At 43.9% G+C, this 9,940-nt stretch overlaps 1 protein-coding gene across 3 annotated transcripts in view; it reads left to right on the top strand.

Annotated features, from left to right (window-relative positions):
* The first annotated feature begins 1,399 nt into the window (after window positions 1-1,399).
* Window positions 1,400-9,940, top strand: part of LOC137592314 (tetratricopeptide repeat protein 28-like) — a 143,514-nt gene continuing 134,973 nt past the window's right edge. For all 3 annotated transcript variants that reach the window (XM_068310397.1, XM_068310398.1, XM_068310396.1), the window contains exons 1-2: window positions 1,400-1,660; window positions 3,195-3,494. In XM_068310397.1, coding sequence (XP_068166498.1) covers window positions 1,631-1,660; window positions 3,195-3,494 — 330 coding nt within the window. In that variant the 5' untranslated portion in view covers window positions 1,400-1,630. The remainder of the gene's footprint in view (window positions 1,661-3,194; window positions 3,495-9,940) is intronic.

The following is a 9,940-nucleotide window of genomic DNA, read 5'->3' as shown; positions in this document are numbered from 1 at the left end:
CGACTTATCCAAATACCTTGGATACCCTGTTTCTTAGTTATTAAATTCTTCTTAACTGGACACCACATTATATTTGCGCTTGTCTGTTAGTTATTTATTTAGCATGCGCAACCATAACAAAGACCGTAGATGAAAGTGCAAGCTGTATAATGGAACAAAGAACCATAGATCAAAGCCCCAGGGAAGTAAACAAATGACTAAAATGTATGAACAACGCTACCATGCCAAGAAACGGAGAGTAGATCAGCGGACTTCAGGCTTGGGGCAGGGTACACTCTGAGCGCGACGCCAGTGCACAGCAGAGTCACACAAAGGACAGACACACACACACTTTCATTCACATACAGTCCATCCATCCACAAAAAATAATTTCTAAACTCGACTCTGATTTACGCAACGGTTAAATCTTAGATCGAGCCCGATCGAAAAGAAAGGTGTTTTATCTCATCTGCTTAGTCTACTTATGTTTGTTGTGAGCAAATCTCTCGTTCTCTCTCCACATTTGGGCCAAATCTGCTCAGTACAGGGCTGCAGCGCCATCTGCTGGCGGAGATCCGCACATATAAAAAAACATCCTTTCTGACTTGCAGCGGCTCCATCTCCTGGTTTGGCGGCCAAGTCTCCAGAAATGGTTCATCTTCAAGCTGCAGAGGTTGAGAATAATACAAAGACAGAACAACTACATGCCATAATAATTTTTTAACGAAAAGTAAAACATATCTGTAAGGCCTGTAAGATGCCACCTAATTATTTAGCATCTATGCTACATTACATGGTGTTTTCTCATTATTAACGGAACCTTAAATGGAACATTATAAAGTTTTCTTGCACATTATGTCGCCACATAAAGGCCATATTTTAAGAATAGTTTTACCAAATTGATACTTGACAGAACAGCAAGAACTGATCAGTTATGTTTTTTATGGCATCTATTTTTACAGGTCTTACTGAAAATTCAGACATGTGTTTTTTCATATTTTAATAAAAAATTTCCTCTATTTTCCCTCTTGTGGTTACTTGTTCACAGTTTTGTATTAAGTTGCATGCTTTATAGAGAACTTCATTTATTTTTCATTCATTCTAAGGTTCTGTTAAACCCTCCAGGAGGGACATTTGCTCCTAAATCCCACGGGCGTGGGGCACCAAAGGGCATGGGAAAGGTGCCCCCTTTTTCCATGTTGACCCCTGTTCTTACCTGATCTATGAACGCCTGTGACCTGAAATTGAACCCTCCTTTACTTTCAGCTCCTCTTTTTAAAAAGGACTTGTCTAAAACATCCCAAAACGAAGCCACCCCACCCCACTCGACTCGCTCCCACAGACTTCCATGCCTCCCTCCGCGCTGCGCTCACAGATCCGCTATGGCAACAGGGAAAAAAGAGGAGGAAAAAAAAAAAAAAAAAAAGGAAAAGATTTGACAACATGGCGCACTTTCTTTGAGAAAAGTTCTTGAACGCTCCACAGTTCAGCCTTTGCGGGATTTCCTCGCAGTTTGTCGACACTCGGGCAACGAGGCGGACGCGTGGGGCGACTTTGGACGCGTCTTTACGCGTGGAGGAGGCTCTATTAACGGCTAAGACGGAGTGTGATGGGACGCAAACGGTAACAAAACCCAAAGCAGCCAGACAGGATGGAGAAGCAAACGACTCAGAAAGAAAAGGTAAATACCCCTAAATTACCTACTGTGTCTATTTTTATAATTGTTGGCTTTTTTTTTTTTTGCCCCCTAAATAACTTTTTACCCCGCGTCCCGGACAGGAAATACCAGCTGACCATTCCTGCAAATGCCTCGTAAAAGAGCTCTATTGATTTTCCAGTCATGCGTTCTGTTCTGTGCTGCACGGTGGACGTGTGGACTCTCCTGGCGCAGACAATAGCCAACATAAATATGATTTAAACGTCAATGGAGGATCATACAGATTACAAACTAGGCTGTGAACCCAAACCACACGTATTCAGCTATTCCTCTGCAGTGCCAGGATCCCAGGGAGGGGGTGAGATTGCGTTGCCATGTCCCACAGCTCCCCCAGAAATGAAAATATGTGCAGTCCGGGGATATATTTGCATCCTGGGTTCATTCCAGTGTCTTTGTCTCCCTATGGTTAAGTCGGTGGGGTGTCCTCTGTATCAGAGAAGGCTCTCATTACCCCTCCACCCTTCCTGCCCACAGCCCCCAGTTTGATCCAGAGACGGCGATCACACTTGACCTTCCATTTCATATCCTCGCTGCTTATCTGCTGCAGTGTTTTTGTATGTCATCCTGCGTGAATGTGTTGCCAGTTCCCGCAGAGCAAACCCTCGTCGTCGAAGCGATTTACTCTGCTGCTGGTGTTTCCGCAGAATCGGCCGTCACAACTGAGTTTCTGAATGTCAAAAAGGCTGGAGGAGAGCAACCGGTTGGCGCTGCTCGCCAACTTGAGGTCGAATCTACTCGATATACCCAAAGCCCTCAGGTTCTGCTGCTCCGACTCCCCAGGCCTCTGGAAGTAATTACCCAGCCTGCCCTATCCCAGAATTCAGTCTGAGGAGGTGCGGTGAGAAAGAGGTATAATGGACGCCGGCCCTGAAAGTGTGCAACCTGAGATGAACGGCGTGATTCAGACTAATCAATCAGACTCAAGTTGGTTGCAGTGAACTTGGCTCACAGTCGAGTTATTAAATAGGAAAGCATCAAATAGCCTGAGAAGCAGCAGCGACCAGGATGTGAGGAATAAAACATCTCAGCAGATAGCAGACGGCACATTCCTCCAATGCCTGTTATGTGGGTAATACACACCGGTGGTGCTGTCGCCATGACAACATCGCTTTATTCCGATTCGAAGTGAAGCCGCCCGACTCCTTGACCCCGGAAACCTCCTGCTAGTGTTTGGAAGGATGGGTTTGTGGACGGAGGATGTTACATCCACAAACACGTTAAAATCACTTTGAATTGTGACTCCGAGTCGTCTCGGCTTCAGATTGTCGCGTTTCTGCTCCTCGACCCTGAAAACCATCCCTTAGAATCTGAATTCAGGTTGTTATCATTAGTTCGACCATTCAGACGAGGAATCTGATGTTTTACCTGCCCCCTAATCTGCCTTTTCTTGCCTCATCCTCCAACAACAGGACATAAACAAAAGGTAATTCCAACAATATTATTATTCTGATATCCAGATATATTCCTGGCTCCCTCTCTTCTCCGTCTGTCTCTCCAGTTTCCAGCCTCCGGTTCCCGGCCGGCGGGCAGACCCACGCGGCGTGTTTCTGGGGACGGGGCGGTTCGGTGTGGTCTCAGTAAAGCAGAGTTCATGGAGAAAGTGCAGCAGAGCAACGAGGCGTGTCAGCGCGGCGACTTCCAGGCGGCCGTCCAGCTGTACAGCAACGCCCTGCAGGCCGACCCACAGAACTGCATCCTCTACAGCAACCGGTCGGCGGCGTTCCTCAAGCTGGGACAGCATCAGGCGGCGCTGGACGACGCAGTACAAGCCTGTGAACTCAACCCCAAGTGGCCCAAGGTAGGAGATCGTCAAGTGGGCCGACGATACATCAGTGGTGATTAATAGATTGATAGATTGATGATGGATTAGAAGTTGTTCCCGGCCCAGATTAGTGAAGATACTCTTCCTCAAAAGGTTTTGCCAATAATATTTCAAAGTGGTACAAAAGCATTTTATGAAAATCTTATGCACATTCTTTGTATTTTATTATCTATAGTGTGGCTCTCTGTGTCACCATATGTTTAAACAGATCAAATCTTAACCCGGTTGTGATGTATTGATTTGTTTAATGACCAGGACGGGTCTTCGATTGAGACAAGGACACTGTTTGTTTCAGGACATGTGGCCTGAAGAGACATTAAAGTAACATTTAAAAGCGACATTAAAAGCGACATTGAAGCGACATTAAAACTGACATTGAAGCTACAGGAATAAAACTGACGTTGAAGCGACATTAAAACTGACATTGAAGTGACATTAAAACTGACATTGAAGCGACATTAAAACTAACAATGAAGCGACATTCAAACTGACATTGAAGCGACATTAAAACTGACATTGAAGCGACATTAAAACTAACAATGAGGCGACATTCAAACTGACATTGAAGCGACATTCAAACTGACATTGAAGTGACATTAAAACTGACATTGAAGCGACATTCAAACTGACATTGAAGCGACATTAAAACTAACAATGAAGCGACATTCAAACTGACATTGAAGCGACATTCAAACTGACATTGAAGTGACATTAAAACTGACATTGAAGCGACATTCAAACTGACATTGAAGCGACATTAAAACTAACAATGAAGCGACATTCAAACTGACATTGAAGCGACATTAAAACTAACAATGAAGCGACATTCAAACTGACATTGAAGCGACATTCAAACTGACATTTAAGTGACATTAAAGTGACTTTATCGTTACTGGTCGGGTTCCGCTGCAGTTTTGTGTGTTGTTTTAGTTTCTCCCCCCAAATCGGGAGGACGGTGTCTAGAGGTGTTTCTGACTCCTGTCACGCCACTCCTTTACCTCCATCCTCGCGGCACCAATCAATACTAAGTTTTTCTGGGGTCTTGTCTCCGATCTTGTCCGGGCCGTGCGGACTAACCCGTGATAGATTTCACATTACTCAGCCGCAGAGATCGCTGGGAGACCGATTCGTCCCGGCGAGAAGAGAACTCATTGATTTGGTGATTCATCACGGAGAGATACTTTTGTCTTTGGAGAGAGAGATTGATGATAATGTGGTAGAGTGCTATTGATGATAATTTGTGGCTACTAGTGATGCATCACCGACCACCTCGTGTTTGATCGGAGGTTGTGTGTCTTCGGACGCTCGAGTAGGTTTCCCCTCTCTGTAGAGACGTTTCGCTGCTCTGAGATCTGTCACTTCCTGTCACAGAGATAATCTGTGATAGCTGCATTGTCCAGTGTGGTCTTCAAATAGGAAACTCCTGAATGAATGCCTGTCTACGTGTTCTAAAATAACTCATAATGAATATACACTCTGTGTCTGGCTGTAGTTTCAGGTCTGTGTTTCATTAAAATGATTTTTATGTAAGATCCATCTGTAATCTCCCTTCCCATGTTGGCACTCGTCACTCTATAGCGCCTGACATTAACTTAGAGCACATCTTATTCATTCTAGAGAGGATTCATAACCCTCAGAGGCCACTTTTTAATTGAAAATCACCACTGCAATCATTCTCCTTTCTCCTCTTTATATGCTGTCCGAGTGCAGTGGAGTCTTTGTGATGTGACAGGGGGATGTTTGGGCTAATCTGGGCCGTGTAGCTCTGCTGATTCTTGGATTTATTGCCTGACAGCTTTAACGCTGGCGCTCAAGTTAGCGTTGGCGGACTCGGAGTCAATGTACAGCACGACCCTCATGTTTTACTTTGTTACAGGAGACTAAGGGATTAATATGTATGTGGTATTGTCAATTACGCAGCGGGTTGCTATGCTCATGGTTTGAATGAACGTCCCCTTCCTTTGCCACTAGGGGGCAGTCACGTCAAAACAAAAGTGTTTGAATGTGCAGGGCTGAAAAGGAATTCAAGCTATTTAATTTCCAAAATGCCTTTTTAAAAATTTTTTTTTATTTTTATTACATTCAGGGGGTTCAAGGAAAACATTCATCCTGACTGGGTTTCAGCCATGTGACATTTGCTGCACCGACACACCGACAGAGACGATGTGGAGGAGGGTTTATTTAGTACTTTTATTGTGCAGGTAGATCTCAAGGTCACACCGACTCAGCCTTCTATTTTTTTTCCTAACAAACAAATGATAATAACCTCCGATTGGGATGGATTAATCCGAGTTCTTACACCGTATAGGAATGCGCGGCAATACTACCACCCACCTCCTGTATTGAGCAGTTGCTGCCTCATACAATTGATTAGTAATGGTGGTCTTGACACTTTTGGCCTCGGGGAAGGAGTGTTGGCGCTGCACAGTCCATCTGCTGCGCCTGGATGTTTGATGAAGGAACAGGGATTAAATCACAGGAGTGTGCCGGCATTCAGATTCCGAGTGAGTACATAATATCATCAATCATACCTCCCTATGACTGCACTTCTGGATTGGCCCGTCAAAGCGGTGACAGGCGTGGTTTTTGCTGCCCCAAGCACCAGCGAGCAGCAGCCCACCTTCCAGAATCCCCCCCAGCCAGCCTGTGAAGGAACCCCCCCACCCCCCCTTGTCTAATCTGTCATCTTTTTCTGCTGTAAGTGCCAGAAAACACATTCTGAGAGAAGAAAGAAAATGTGTGGTTTAATGACCCAAGACAGCTTTGGGCCCTTTGTACCTCACCCTCTTACTGAGTATAAGAAGCTTAAATGAGAACAAAATTGGGTGTCATTCCCAAGACAAGGGGGTGTTCATATTTTCCCTTCTGTGAACAAGCCTGGGAGGAACTGGGAGAAATTGTGCCACGTGTAAGAAAGCTTCTTTTCATATGCATGATTAATTTTTAAGTGGGAACGGAAAGATGCTGCAGAGACTCTCAGACTTCATCCGATTGCTGATTGATAAGTGCGTTCCATTTGTGTAAAACGGAAAGCCTTTCACTTCCCGTGAGCATTTTGTGATTTTTTTCTGTCGCACCACAAGTGCTTTTTAGACGCAGACGATGTGGATGGATTACCTGTCGGCTGCGCTCCCCCATCTGGCCCCGGTGACATGTTAAACAAACAGCCCTCGCCGCTATCGCTCCCATCCTCCCTGAAAAGGAGCGTTCCTGAAGGAACCCGAAGACGACAGGCGCTGCAGAGTAGAGGGGGAAACATCTCTATCATCTGCATATCTTGTGATTATAGGTTATGATGGCGTCCATCCAGGGGATTCTCTCTCCTCCGGTGTTTATTACCCACCTTCATAATGACGGCTAAAGCCCGTCAAGCCTGGTTTCCCATCACGTCGCTCCTTCGCCAACGTCCATTCTCATCCCGGCGGAGGGGAGCTCGGATTTAAGCGAGAAGACGAGTGTTTGTGTTGGAAAAGGTCACTGTGTGTGTGTGTGTGTGTGTGGAGGGCTGGAAGGGGGGGCTTTAATTACAGCTGCAGCATATCCAGGAATTGCCTAAGGAGTGGATGCTGACACCCCGATGAGGCACAAAGCTGCTTTTCCCCGCTGGGCCGGGGCGATGACATCGGCTTTGACGGTTACCGTTGGAGGAAAAAAACAAAAAAAAAACAAAAAACGATGATTTGAAGACCTCTCTGCTTTTCATGTGGATGAAATCCGCTGTGGCGTAATGCTCCCCCGTCGCTAAAGCAGCTCTCATCTGGTCCGGGTTTGTGTTGAGAATGAAAAAACCTGCCTTTTTGATCTGGCGTGGAGAGTTGTTACAGCTCTTGCGCCTTTCTTTTTCCTTTCATTCGCAAACATTTGAAATGTTTATGCGGTAACATCTCGGCGACCCGCCCTGTTTTTTTTTTTTTTTTGATCCACACTGGATAATGACCCCCCAACACCTCACAGCGAGGCTGCTGGGAGCACTAAACGTGTGTTTCTGTAGTCGTGGTCGCAGAAAACATGCATTAGATGGTGTGTGATTGTTCTGATGCAGCATGATAGCGCCGACTATTAAAACCATTTGTGTGTATGAGGAGGATATTTTCACCCATTCCCCATCTGTTGGTTGTTTTCCTGGGTGGTTGCTGTATTTGCTTGCAAACACTGCCAGAAGCGTTTCCTTGGAGCTCGGTGGAGGCACGGGTGTCGTTCTAGTCGAAAGACGTCTCGCTTTTAACAACGCTAGCTTTGGCATTAGCTCGTCCTTTCTTGTCCTATCTTGACAGCTACAACATGATTTGTGACGACATTGTGTGCAGATGTTCATAGTTTCTAGATCTCACTGACTTTGTTGAACCCTTCAGTCTGTTCATCTGCTTCCTTAGCATTAGCATCCTGAGCGAACGCGAGTATTTTAATCTGAATATAAAATAATTCCATATGTGAAGCACCACAGCTGGCTTGTTGGAACTAATATATTCCCTTGGTTGTTCATATAATACAACATTATCTGTAATAACAACATTAAATATGCATACTGGGCCCTCCATCAGTTAATATATATGATTTCCTTTTGCTTTACATGAATGTATGTGAGGATAATTTGGTTTGATTTGAACTCACTGAATGCAGCTGACATTAACCAGCAGCCCTGTCTGTATTAATGAATGTACACATTAAATATGGATGTCTCTAGTTAGTCAGACAGTGGGCCTCATAGATGGCACACATTCATTATCATGTTGGGGAGGGAAAGTTGCTCAAGTTGCATTCCGAAATCAGATGTAGTGCTCGACTTTTTCTGCTCTCAAATGAGGAAAAATGCTGCACAGGAGCTCATTTATGAGGAAGCTCCTTCCAAGATCCAGGAACAGAGACAAGAGGAAATGTACGGCAACTGTCAGAAGCAATTACTGAAGTTTTTAGAAGGAGTGTTTAAAGTAGAATGGGGAGGCAGGTGGAGAGAGGAGAAGATACCAGAAAAATATCAAGAGGCTAACATATAAATGATGGATACGAGGTAGAGAAACACGCCGCGATATATTATACAAACAGCACATCCCAGATGGGGTTCAGGTCTGGTCTCTGTGGTGGCCAATCCATTAATGAAAATGATGTCTCATGCTCCCTGAACCACTCTTTCATAATTTCATCCCAATGAATGCTGGCATTGTCGTCTTGGAATATGTCCGTGTCATTGTGAAAGAAAATAATCCATTGATGGAATAACCTGGTCATTCAGTAGATTCAGGTAATCAGCTGACCTCATCCTTTGAACACATAATAACTATAACCATAAAGACACTGAGTCTATCTGGCCTATCTACTGCTCTCTCTCTGTTTCTCTTTCTCTCACCCTGTTCTTATCTTCCTTTTATTTCTTTTCCACCCAACCAGTCAAGGCGGATGACCGCCCAAAAGAGTCTGGGTCCTGCTCGGAGTTTCTTCCTCAATGTGGGAGTTTTTCCCTGCCGCTGTCACTTATGCTTGCCTCTGGAGAGTTCAGTTGGGTTTTTCTGTCTGTTAAAGCGCTTTGAAATGTCTGTTGCCATGATTAAGTGCTATATAAATAAAACTTGATTGATTGATTGATACTGTTGCTGAACTTAGACCTGACCTGAGCAGACACCACAGAGTCCAGACCTGAACCCCATTGAGAACCTTTGGGATGTGCTGGAGGTGGCTTGGCCCAGCGGTCAGATCCCACTAACATCAATACCAGATCTTGATCAAAAAAAAGAATGCATCACTGGATGGAAATAACTCTTGTGTTATTGCAGTAACTTATCTAAACTATGTCACATGGAATGCATGAAATAATTAAAGCTGAAGGCGGTCCGACAAAATATGAGAATGTGTGACTTCTTTTTTGGTGGTCAGGCAGTGTGTGATACGATAAGATACGATACGATAGGGTGAGATACGATATGATACGGTACGGCACAATATGGTATGATATGGTACAATATAGTACAGTACAATATGGTACAATACAGTACAATATGATACAATACAATACAATATGATACAATACAGTACAATACAATACAGTACAATATGATACAATACAGTACAATATGATACAATACAATACAATATGATACAATACAGTACAATACAATACAGTACAATATGATACAATACAATACAGTACAATATAATACAGTACAGTACGATATGATACAATACAGTACGATGCAATACAGAATAATATGATACAATACAGTACAATACAATACAGTACGATATAATACAATACAGTACGATATAATACAATACAGTACAATACAATACAGTACAATATAAAACCATAAAATATGATATGATACAACACAGTATGATAAAATACAGTACAATGTGATATAGTACGATGTACAATACAGTACGATGTACAATACAGTACGACACGATACAATACAGTACGACACGATACA

The sequence above is a fragment of the Antennarius striatus genome, chromosome 3 (assembly GCF_040054535.1).
Source record: "Antennarius striatus isolate MH-2024 chromosome 3, ASM4005453v1, whole genome shotgun sequence".
Classification (NCBI taxonomy): domain Eukaryota; kingdom Metazoa; phylum Chordata; class Actinopteri; order Lophiiformes; family Antennariidae; genus Antennarius; species Antennarius striatus.
Note: the sequence above shows the minus strand (reverse complement) of the source record. Positions and strands in the feature narration are given on the sequence as shown.